This window comes from Lasiodiplodia theobromae, assembly GCF_012971845.1.
Source record: "Lasiodiplodia theobromae strain AM2As chromosome Unknown scaffold_54, whole genome shotgun sequence".
NCBI lineage: Eukaryota > Fungi > Ascomycota > Dothideomycetes > Botryosphaeriales > Botryosphaeriaceae > Lasiodiplodia > Lasiodiplodia theobromae.
In genome coordinates this window covers 195089-207306 of record NW_023336535.1, presented here as the reverse complement: position 1 = coordinate 207306, position 12218 = coordinate 195089, and the positions used below count along the sequence as shown (strand labels likewise).

Genomic DNA, 12218 nt, shown 5'->3' with positions numbered 1-12218 from the left:
AAGCGAAGACGGCGAGTGGTGATTTGTGCGACGACTTCGAAATTCGCAAGGCTGACTTGTACGTGGCTGCGTTCGTTCTACGCAGCGGACGCTTTGGAGGAGGAGGGCTGTGTCACCCGCCCCCGCCGCCGGTGCTTTGTGAGGATTGTCTCGCCCGACTGGCTTGTTCATACCCCTCTTTCGGGTGAAACTTTTGGAGTAGAAGCATCTGCTGATTTGGGAGATAAAAGTTCTGTTTAGATTGGAACTTTGGGTGGCCCTGACAAACAAAATGATTTATGCCCTCCTTTCCTTTTTGAAACTTCTCTGTCTTCTTGCAAGGTGCACAGTCGGCGCCGCGAAGAATTCCATTGTGCTTCTGTGACATGGGGTGTGTGTCGTAGCTACTAACCCTTACCACTTGCTTTCAAGCGCGTACATCTCAGCGACGGCGTTAACGCCTGTGGTTAAGGGGTAATTACTAAACAGCACCTCTTTCGCGATTTGCGGACTAAACAGCACCTCGTTAAATTTTATTACCAAAACGTCAACGTTCTTATCTAGAAAATAATTATTTTTATAGTAATATATATTTTTAGCCTCTCTTCTATTATAAAAGTATAAAAAATAATTAAATTTTCGTCTTTATTAACGTTTTATTACGTTTAAAAACAAGTCGATTTTTAAAGAGATTTTTACTAAATAAATAGATATTCTAATAATATAAAAATTATTTTTTATTAGAGTTAGTAAATCTAAGCTTAAAAGATATTATATATATAAAAAAAGAACTTATATTTCTTCTTGCGTTAACGTTCTGCAGCGGTTTAAATGTAGTAGATTTTAGTAATTACCCCCTGTGTTAATGCCATCCTCACCACCCGATCAAGGATGACGATGACCTTGAAATCGATGCCGTAGCCCGCCTTGACGTAGAGCAGTATATCGTTGGCTCTGTGCTGGCTTTAGTGTGGGACTTCTTCCGCCGCCAGCAACAGCAGCAACACCACGAACACCGCAATCGCCGACGACGCACTTGGTTAGGTACAAGACTCCTCTCGGCAGAAACGCCACCACCGCCACCCAAACTCGTGTTGCAGCTCGCCTTGCGTCGTTGCCCTCCAACTTCACCCACCACTGTGCCTGAAAACGGCAGTCGAATAGGCCGACCCCCTTCTCGCCGCGCACACCGCCCGGTGTTATAAGGGCCTGCAAACGGAGGGTGTTAGCTTACAACGGAGAGGCGAGGACAACAGGCGGCGGGCCCAGATACAGACACGGAAGTTCCAAATTTGTTGCATATCACGGCGTTTCTCGTAGGTCCAATCCAGACCAGCGTTCTGCTGGGCAGTAAGCTCGCCGCCATTGACGGAGGCCAGAAAGCTCAAATCCGGGCCGCGAGTGTCGATTATCGGGACAGAGACAGAGAAGATGCGCGGATGGCATTAGCGGATTCCTAGCTATTCACAGCGGGCGGTAGGATAATAATGCACGGCGGGGTAGGGATGCGGAAGGCGTACTCGTTGCTGGCGCGCCGAAAGGAGCGGCTGGTGTCGGAGAGGGCAACCTCCTCGGTGGTCGACATAATGGCGGGGTGTTTGAGTGAGGTCTGGGACGAGTGCATGCCAGGGCGATAGCGGGCGGAGGACGGCGGTGTTGGGGGCATGTGTGCAGAAGCTAACACGGCTCCTGGTGACGAGAGAAGCGAGCGTAGAGGGCAGCCGCCTGGAAATTGAGAGCAGAAGAAGGCGCTTCAGATGATCAAGGCCTTGGAGGCCATGGTTCGCCAGCAGGAAGTCGAGATTGCGGAGCTCAAGCTATGAATGGTCGATGGCATGGAGCAGTAAAGCTAGGCGAATACTTCAGGCTAAATATTTACAGGTTAGAGGTTCTGCAGAAGGCAAGAAGAATGGAGTGGAAGGCGGAGCAGATTGTATATCTTCACGCTGTTAATGAAGTGGCTGATGTTTTTCTGCAGCTCCTCCGGCGTGAAGGCCAGGTGCCCGATGGCCATCCCGACCACACCCTGTACAGTACATCCCACACAAATAAATAGGAAGATACCTCGGTTCAGCAGGACTAGTCCTCTGAGCTTCTTTCTGTACGCTGGTAGCGTTGGTAGGGTGATGTACAGGTGGTGATGCGTGGAGAGAGGTCTTAAAGCCAAGGGCGGGCCGACGTCTTCCTCTATGACCTCCACGAGGACGTCGCGCCTATCTTCAGCTCCAAGCCGTATTTCCAGCGCCCGCCTGACCCTCGACTCCTCGCCTGCCCCGCATGCCAGCAGGTACCTCGCCAGAGAGGTCTCGATTGCTCTCTTTCGGTACGGTCGAGCCCGGCATGGCTGTAAAACACTTGTCTGGACAGGTATGTAGCCCCATAAACGGGCCAGCCGCCTACCTTGCCATTATCTGCTCTTCTTGGACCGTACATAAGGGCCAAACACGCTCTTAATGGAGTCACTGCCGCCGCTGCTCCTTACCCCTTCCTTCTCGTTGTTGTTGCCGTTATGCCGTCTCTGAATCGTCGCGGAGGACACCATCCGCCACCCATCCAGCGTGTTGATCCCACACGCGTGCCTGACCAATGCCCCATCCACCTATAACGCTTACAAGTATAGAAACTTCGCATGTATTTAGATGGATGGAGATTTTCCAAGCTCGAAAGCGGCTCTTTACTTATTCTTTATTCATCCGAATCCGTTATCGCCTTCGTATTAACTCTCCTTCCGAAAAGCTTGCTTGTAGTATTGATAAAAGGAGTAGTACCAAGGTAGCTGACGTTGTCGAAGAAGTCTGGGGCATGGTTGTATCTTCGGTCTTGCTTCGTAGAGTCAGAAAGCTGATGTGTTGTTAATTCAACCTCGACGAATAGCGAGACTGTACCTGCGAGGTCCTGCCACAAAAGCTTCTGCTTTGCGCAGTATATCTCCACGTTTATGGGAAAGGCAATGCTTTGGATAACCCGGCTCTTTAAGAACGATTATCATCTTACACTTTCACATAGCTGGTCGAAATCCTATAGCTTAATTAGATCACTAGAGGAATTAAACTTCATGGCCGTCTCCTAAATCCTACTCTCTAAATTTAGCAAGATACATGTTTTATTTTGTCTTTCCACAGATCATATCCAGCTAATACACTTATTCGTCCCGCTCTGCAATATCATGTTGTTTAATGCAAACCGAATCAACCTACCGCGACTGGTCTATATCTTGCTTCCGTATCGCTCTCAGAGCATCGCGATAATCTCCTCTAGTCGAATCGTGGAATATACCCTCGTCTTTTCGCACTCGTAAAATATTAAGCTCTTCTTTCTTCGGCGCCTCTCCCGAGCACTGAAACAATGCTTTAAATAGCAGCTGGCGCCTAATCGTTGTGATTTCTCATTCGCAAATAACGGTGCTGATATCAGTGCAAAGATGACAGGGGCAGCTATAGTCTTTATCCTGGAGGGCGGAGTGTGTATAAGAGACGAATTCTTACGCGACTATCACTTTCTACTTAAGCTAGAGCCCGGAAAATCCAGGTAATGTATCGATGTCACCAGTCACCACAAATAAGCCCATCATACACAGCCTCAATTGCTTAATTACAGCTTTCATCGCCACATACACTGCCGGAAAGGCAGCGCCGGCCGGGAGCACTACTAGCTGTGCTAAGATAACAGCTGGTAACCTGTGTAGATAGAGGGCACCAACCCCCTTCGGACGCAACCTGTTTTCGCAAGAATTACGCACAGCTCTTCGGCGGCTGTCGTGCCTTTATAATCTTTTCGGTCTCCGTGCACCTCTTTGTAGAACACGCTGTTCTAAGTACCACTTCTATTATATTCTTTTAAGGGCCTGTTCTTCATCTCCTCTTAGTACTCAATCGAGAATTCCTCGGTTCCCTTAATCAACAGGCTACAACGAAAAAGAGACCTCTTAATCTTTCGTTGCTTGGTTAAGACGTAATAATTCGCCAAATTCTCGTAATGCCTTAAGAACTGAGGGACCTTATGGTCATCAAACTCAGAAGGAGCTCGCTTTATAGGCAGGAGCGGCACCATGCATCTGTGGCTCAACTCAACTCCTCGAGTGCATCTAACTGCTATTTAGGGAAGCGGATTCAGAGTGCTATGGTTTAAAAGGAAACTACGAATACTAGTCGAATACCCATTCAAAACTTCAAAAACGGGGACTGGTGCCAACTCGTCACGAACGTTATTTAGGAGTATATTCGAAGGGCGTCAAGTTAAGGGCCTATGAGTCTTCCGCCGGATAGCCTGCCTTCAGGTCTCCAAGTCACCCCTCTCGCCCAGTCTCGTGGTCATTACGGCCTCTGTATTCGCCTAGAACATAGAGGACTACCTGTACTGCCGGCAAAGACTGGCCCAAATACGCATCTACTATCAACAATATGTCTCAGGTTTTCTTACGAGCTCCTACAAGTCGAACATCTACGCCTAATTGGGGAAATTACGGAACTACATGGGCAGTAACGAGCCTCGGCTGGATAGCGTGCTCCGTGAGGCTGTAGGACGTGCATCAGCTGGCAAGGCGGCTCGGGGCGGTCTTACTGTAGGTTCTTGGATTCATTTGCTGTTAATTAACTCTCACTGCTGCTCATTGGTAGGCGTCGAGGCGAAGATGCCCCGTCTGACTGGTGGTGAGCGTGATGCTTGTGAGCGTGATTTTAAGTCCAAAGTCAGTGTGCTGGAGACTAAGGTTGAGAACCATCAGTTTGAGCTTCGTCCACTTATGAAGCGCTTCGGAAAGCTAGATGAGTGGGTTGACGCTGCCCCTCTCGGACGTAGAGCTTGCCCTTGGTTGAGGTCGCCCTTTTCGTTATATCTTTTGTCCAAGAATTTTATTGGGACTTTCCGGCCTTTGCTTGTTGGGCCAGTCTGTCAGTGCGGTTTTCCTCGCTGATTGATGCTGTTTAGTTCGTTTGCTGGATGTCAAGCCATTATACAGTTACACTCTGTGCGCCGTTGGGGCTTAGTGTCCCTCGACTGGTTCTGTAGGGTGTTGAGGATATGAAACTAGTACTACTCGTCTCCTGCGTCTTTCCTTATATAGTTAAATTGCTGTCACAGTGCGTCTACGAGGCTCGTCTCGCCTTTTCATAGGTGATGACGAAGTCGGAAATCGACAGCTATTCCGTACACAGCAGGCGCTAATACACGATTAGTAGACTAGCGCCCATCTGCTTCGCCGTGTACTCTTCGCTGTTAGCGAGGAGCTCCCAGCTCAACGTTAAAAATTCAACATTTATATACAATAATAACTGTTGAGAAAACAGCCTTCCATGCGTATGGGTAACACTTACCCCTCTGGGTAACGTTTCTCTCTCTGGGTAACGTTTCCTCCTCTGGGTAACGTTTCCATTGAGACATCTATATGCTCCGCTTAACTACCTATGCTATGTATCGCGGCGCCCAAAACGTTCGTTTCGCATCCGATGGGCTCCCTGTTGTCGAGATGATTCAATACTCGTGGTGCTGTATCGAAAGCGTCTTTGCATTGCTGGAAACCTTTGGCTGCTTCTTGGCTTAAAATCTTCTGTTTCTTGACTGTTCCCTTCCCGCAATTTACGTAGGCATTCAGCGGCACGATGATTCCGGGAAATCCATCGATAAAACACCTGTAGTAGTTGTAGAATCCCACGAAGACACGGATGTCATGGATTGTCTTTAGCTCTCTAATCGTTCTCGTCGTCGCCAACAAGGCAATGATGGTGTGTTTCACCATATGTAGGATAACCTGCCAATTAATCATGAAGACTTTGTGGCGGCGGGCCCGTCACGCGGTGCAAAAATTAGCTGGCACACACAAATCGCCGAGGTCCGACCCCCAACGCTTGCAGGCATATTTGCCCACACAACAGCGTGCATTCGTAGACAGCAGTGATTCACGGTTTTTGCAGATGGTCTTTGAGGATATCAGGGTCATTTTTCATGGTGTTGAGGCCGTCACCAGCCGGTCATCTTGCCCTGCTTATCCAGGCAGTCATGCAGCCTATCTACGTACGAAACAACGCGTAAATTGATAAACTTTATCGTAACCTTTTGCTCCTAAACGTCAAGAATACGTTGCTTTGTTGTTTCTATGTCCCAGTAATCTTCCGCAGCGATTGCTTGCTTTGGTGGTTGCCAGCAATTCTCAATAATCGAGAGGTTAGGCGATCTTGGTGAATTGAATATGAATTCAATGCCGTGTTGTTTGTTCCACTGCCATGCGCTTGAGCGAGCAGTTGTACCATGTCCAGAGTCGTTATCCTTAAATAAAATAAGATGCTTGTTAGAGTCCTGAAAGAACTCTTCGACGTATAGGAGGATCTGTTCTTGGTAGACCTTCTAGGTTATTTTCCCATTCTTATTATCGGTCTCGTAGAAAATGAGCTTGCTTTTCATGTTGTAGCCAACCATTACCCAGCAATAAAACCTACACAGACCTCAAAACCGTGTCGATAAGCGGCCCCTTAGGGCTGTTCTTTCGAATCTCATAGCTGTTCTCATTTCTTCGCCCTGGTGATCAACAGTTTGACTATGGGGCGTGGGCGGCGGCTCGCACGGTGCATCTCCACCAAAATGTTCAGTTTGAATTCGTCGGGTACTACTTTGGTCTTTTTTTTTTTTTTTGGCGTTCCCTTGACAATTACCCGGCAAACCTAAATTGTGACGTCCTGTAACAATCTATTGAAACGCGGAAATGCGCTTTGTTATAACACATTTTTCTTTCCTTCGCCTTTTGAGCAGGAGTAAATTAAAAGTTGGTTGAAATACGGAGTGTTGCGGTCCCGGCTAAGAAGAAGAACAAGAATATAAGAGGGGACACCAAGTCGATGGCTACTAACGTCCAGTCCAGACCTGCGGGGATATTAGAATCGTAATGATTACTAAGGAAGCGCAAGACAGGAATTAGGTGGCCATTTCCGGATTATTGCCGTTGTTTAGGTAAAAGCCCCGCCTCGAAAATTGACTGGAGAGGCATGGTGGGAGGGTCGAATGCGTGCTTTACGAGACCTCGATAAACTCGATGAAAGATTTCACAACGGGCAGTAGAGACAGTTCGGCGGAGAATAACGCCCAAACCTTCCGTCAACAACGTAAAGATATTACTATAAAACCTTAGAAGGAATATCTGGAGGCCACCGCAGAGTTGGCCGATGAATTACAGCCCACGAGAACGGAACCCAAAGCGGACAGCCGGCCGCGAACGCCCTCACCAAGCGGCATAGAGCCACAGGTGATTCCACTGGTCGGTAGAGAAAGCCCTAGAGGATTGTAGAGGAACATTCCGCCAACCCAACGCATAACGCGGAATTGGTTGTCCCTACCTTTCTAAAAATCTCAAAAATGGGATGCTGGCATGGATCGCTATCTAAGAGCGAGCTGGGACTTGGGAATACCCGACTCGAGTCGTGCACTTGGGAGGATGCGGGGCCCGTGGATGGAAAACATGTGAATGGGGTGCCAGCTGTGCATCCCATGTCGCGCTTACAATATAAAACTACAGTTACGCTGTCGGCACGTCCCAGGTATGTACACCGGGTGGGCGTACATGCAGTGCAGCGATCGATTGTCATAGCGGCGCGGAATATCTGCACCTGCAAATTACAATCCCGTGGGCAGTTGGAGAGGCACGTGGTGGAATTTTGGCCGGTAAATTTTGCTAAGCATGATTTCCAGCACCCTCTACGCCGAGCATTAGCCGAAATGTAAGAGAAGCACTCCAATGCGACGGCTACAAAATATTCATCCGCAACGAGCTACATCCGCCCTGCCTGCCCGTTCTTCCGCCAGTATGGCCACGTCTGCAGGGACTCTTTTTCTTAGCCCTCGTAATGTCCACCATCGACGCCATCCTCAGCCACACCCAAAACCTCCCCAGGCCGAATTTCCCGGAAGGTTATCAGCCAAAGCGCCAGCTAAAGCATGAAGACTACCTGCGAGGGCCTCCATGGGAGGAAAACTCTTGCGCCCTTGATTGCCTAATGCACCTTGCACTAATCCTCGATCTCGGCCAGCTTAAGTGTGAGGGTGTAGATCTGGATTCGAGGGACAACTCGCTCGCAGCTCTTCTTAGCATCTACGCATCCCGCGCCCCCGTCGACCATTTCTCGCAACGACTACTCATCCGCCCGACGTTCAACAACTGTCTCCGAGTGTATACCGGGCAGTTCGTCAGCATGGTCCGTGCCTGGGAAAGTGTTGGCCCTTACTTTACGCAGACCAGCTTCCACCGCGCAGTCGTTCTTTTATGTCGCAACTGTCGATCCGCCCCCACCGTCCGGCTCTACAAGAGAGTAGCCATAATCGAAGACTCTGGCACCCCGGCTGGCGGACATGCGCCAAATATTTCCGTCGACGCCGCACTCCAGCGCTGCTTTGGTAAAACCAAAGCAGATAAGCCATGCGAGACATGTTACGAAGCCTATGGACTATGTCCGATGCTTGACGAGATCCGCATCGTCGTCGACCGGACGCCCTGGCACTTGACTCTTGGGCGTTCCTTTAGTCCGGCCATCGTTGACCATGACGCCCGCATCCAGCTTATAGTCTACAAGAACCCTGTCTATAACCCGAGAGGCAATAATGTCTTGTATTCGTTCAAGGCAGCTGTGGCGTTTGACAGTAGAACCGACCACTTTACGCTGTACTGGAAACAGAAGGAAGAGTTTTACCACTACGACGGCATGAGGCATGGGGGCGTTGCTCAAAAAGTGGATGCTTTGCCGTCTCCGCTGAACTTTGCAATTCTGGTGCTTCAGAGGGAAAGCTAGACGATATGGAGAAATGCATTCCTGAATAATGAGAATAAGAGGTCAGCATCTGAATGCACAACTCCACCTGGGCCGTTTGCATATATATGCTTTTCCGCTTGGAGATCACAAAACAAAGACGTACCCACGCTATGAGCTCTTCATGAGCGAGAGTTCTTTTTTTTTTTTTGAGAGGGAGCGGGCACCGTCTACTATGTCGCAGGGCTTCGCCGAAAGAAACTCAGGCCGTGTCTCGCACAACGAGATGTTTTTCAGCACCATGCGCGGTTTCCCACATCCCATAAACATGTCGGCATAATGCCGTGATACTGCTGAGATGGAGGCGTAGGCGAGACTGCACGTACCGCGGATGTAAATGGCAGATGGGTACTAAATCGACGGATGATGGTGCGGGTGAGATGGAGCGACAGAGCGGATTAATGAAGTGGAGGAGGCAACGTTAAGGCTGTAGCGCTTGATCTTCCGGTTGTTTAAGCGAGTTAGATCACGGTTCGCATCCTCTAATATGTGAGTCGTTGCCTGGCGAAAAGAGAAATCCACCAAGCGAAACCAATCCGAGCCACTTGACCTATTAAAGCCTTTTTCTCTTTTCCTTTTCGCTAGATCTCTTATTCTACAGGAGCAGGTATTACTACCTTGGTACCGCCGCCCTGGGGACAGGTCACCTTAACGCCAAACATGAAGAAATAACCAAAGTCTCCTCCGTCCGAGTTCAGCCCTGTTAGCTGTAATCCAGAGGTGTTTGACAATGCTGTTCCAGCATTGTCGCATACTAGAGGCAAACCCAACGGCAAACCATGTCTGAGCCAAACTTCAAACCACGCTAACCCGACCACCTAGGCCACCTGAGAACCTGCAGAGGCGAGGGGGCTTGTTGACAACATGTGGCGAGGGTGCATGAGAGTGGACATGTTTTAGCACGCGGACTAAGGCAGTCCATGCGGGACGCCGAAGGGTTGTTGCTGCTGGACCGGCGTCGGCGGCAACATGGATGCAAGCCCGCCAAGTCCCGGCGTGGTGGGCCGTCCGTGGACTTGCAATCCAGCAATGTCGCTGCGCAATGCCTTTAGCTCGGCGGCAATGGCGCCCAGAGCGTTGCGGACCCCCTCCTCATCCTCCTTCTCCTCCTCCTCCTCTGCCGACTTCTTCTTGTTCTTCCTCGACTCCCAACCGACGACCTGGGTGAGGACGTCCCCGACTTGCTGCCCGATCGAGTCGAGCTTGATGGCGATTGCCCGCTGTTCTTCGATGAAGGTGGCGATGGCTCGTCGGTCTTCCATGATGGCGTCGAAGTGACGCTTCTGGCCGCGCTCGAGCTCAGCCAGCTTGGCTGCCATGCCGGTCGCCAGCATCCTGACCGTCTCAAGACTCGCCCTGGCGTCAGAAGTGTGGAGGGGGCTGCTGCCGGACACGGGGGCGGCGGGCGGCTTGAAGATTATCGTCAGCATATGTCGTCCACTACGGTTCCTCTTGATCTGCAGGGCACGAGCTTACCGCTGGCACGGGAGAAGGGAATATGCGCCGTGAAGGACCGAGCATCGTCTCAGCGGCCCGGCGCTTTCTGCCGGGTGTCGTCGACTTGGCAACGTGGGAGCAGCAGCGCTTGCCGCTGTATTTGCATCTTGAACAGGCGCCGTCATCACTTGACTCGATGAACGGTGCGACGTATATGAAGTCGCCCTCTTTCGCGAGCTGCTCGCCAGCCCGAAACATCTTGCTCATCTCGTCGCCGTAACAGTGGGTGCCAGGTGCTATGCGAGCGGTTGAGAAGTAGCCTGGAGTGGCCGAGGTAGACGGGGCCTGCGTTGGCTGGCTGCACGCCAGTTAGTAAACATCTTTTCCAACTGTGTAAGGGGTACTAACCCATAGCCGGGCCTGCCATACATCATCGGTTGACTTGATCCATGCCGTCAGAATCTGTTGAAAATATTATACGGATCGTTTCTTACTATGTCTGGTGCTGCTGGTGGCAGTAATGCGGAGGGACCTGTAGAGCGTATGGTGGCGGAGGACCCTGTGCCGCGTACTGCTGCTGGTGCTGCGCACTGGCCTGCCAGGTGAGGTTGTGACCAATCGGTTGCTGCTGCTGGACGCCTAGACTGCTATTACTATATCAGTGTTAGGCGTTTCTTTTTTTTCTTCCATCAGCAAGGGCGTACATACTCATCTTGCTTGTTCTTCTCCTTGTCCATGGTTGTACGCGAGGGCGGTGGCATTGAGATGGTCAGGGAGGGTGGGCAGGCTGTCAAGAACTGTTCTGATGAGGGTGTTCACGTCAAAGTTATAGGTGTAGTGGAGGAAGAAAGGTTGGACACGACAACAGATGGGCGCGTTTGTATGCGCCGTGCGACCAGGGGTCCCAGCAAGCGCAAGCGGCTTAATAAGCAATCAAGCAAGCGGCAAGCAAGCGGGCATTTTTAGCCCGCTTAATCGGTTTACGAAGATCAAGCCTTAAGCTTACAAGCGGGGTGAATATCCCCGCTTGCTTGATCGATCTGTGGGCGGCTCTTTGCTTGCAAGCGGGTTCAAGCAGGACCCCTGCATGCGACGGACTCACACCGTCTTTCCAACGCGCAACTGACGTCATCAGATGCAGCAGTTTCATATCCAACTACGCAACAGCCGCTCGTATCAGGGGCGCTTCCGCCAGCTATTGGATGGTTCTTCACGCAAGCAGCCGCGCGCCATCGCACATCGACAGACGACAAAGCGGCGGATTCTGGTACATCACGGACGCACGTATGACCAATTAGTGCTAATCCCCATTCTTCTCATAACGTACTACCAGGGGAAAGGACCGTTAAGGTTACTCTATACCCTCTTGCAACTCGTGGTTTTTCTTAAAATCAAGAGCGCGTGCTGCGCAATTTTTTCTAGAGCTTTTAAGCAGTTTGTTCTGAAGTTCTACTAAGTTGCATTGCGATGCGACCGCTTCTCATCGTGCTATTTTGACCGGCCACGGTGGTCTTCAAAAACGCAATGCTGCTGGGGGAAGTCTGGCCCAAAAAACTTGATTATATTTACAAAATAAGAATTTCCCGATACGGAGATTATGGGTCGTCGAGCGACTTTAAGGTGTAAGCGTTTACTGCCTCGCATGCGGGTTTAAAGCATGACTGTGACTTTGGGTCCAAAGCCACCCGTCCGGCTGGTCTCACAGCAAACTATGGTAAAATAATAGTAAGTATAAGGGCTTCGCCAGGAGAATTGGATAAGTACATCTCTGTTGGAAGACTTCGCATTCGCACCACGCGTAAGTAGAACAACCCATAATTACGAAAACCGTAAAAAGCAGATAGAAGAGACGGCGAATCTTTTAAGAAGATAATCTAGAGTCGTGTATTTAGAACCTTAAAGAATACTAATTAGTATATACGACGAGTAGGAGTATTATCCTATTGTCCTTCGGGAAAGTAAAGGGAAGCTGGGCGATAATGGAGTAAGTAGAAAAGAAGGAGTAAGCTTTAGAAA

The 12218-nt window shown here is 50.1% G+C and overlaps 2 protein-coding genes across 2 annotated transcripts; one reads left to right on the top strand and one right to left on the bottom strand.

Annotated features, from left to right (window-relative positions):
• Positions 1 to 7958: 7958 nt before the first annotated feature.
• LTHEOB_11889 (Cation channel sperm-associated protein subunit delta) lies at positions 7959 to 8747 on the top strand (the record flags this gene model as incomplete). The annotated part of the gene is made up of 1 exon (XM_035508694.1): positions 7959 to 8747. One exon carries the CDS (start codon positions 7959 to 7961, stop codon positions 8745 to 8747), a length of 789 nt encoding a protein of 262 aa, XP_035365583.1.
• A 926-nt stretch (positions 8748 to 9673) lies between these two features.
• LTHEOB_11888 (uncharacterized protein) lies at positions 9674 to 10963 on the bottom strand (the record flags this gene model as incomplete). The annotated part of the gene is made up of 5 exons (XM_035508693.1): positions 9674 to 10174; positions 10242 to 10560; positions 10611 to 10643; positions 10697 to 10849; positions 10911 to 10963. The coding sequence occupies 5 exons, from the start codon at positions 10961 to 10963 to the stop codon at positions 9674 to 9676; spliced, it is 1059 nt and encodes a 352-aa protein (XP_035365582.1).
• Between the last annotated feature and the right edge of the window lie 1255 nt (positions 10964 to 12218).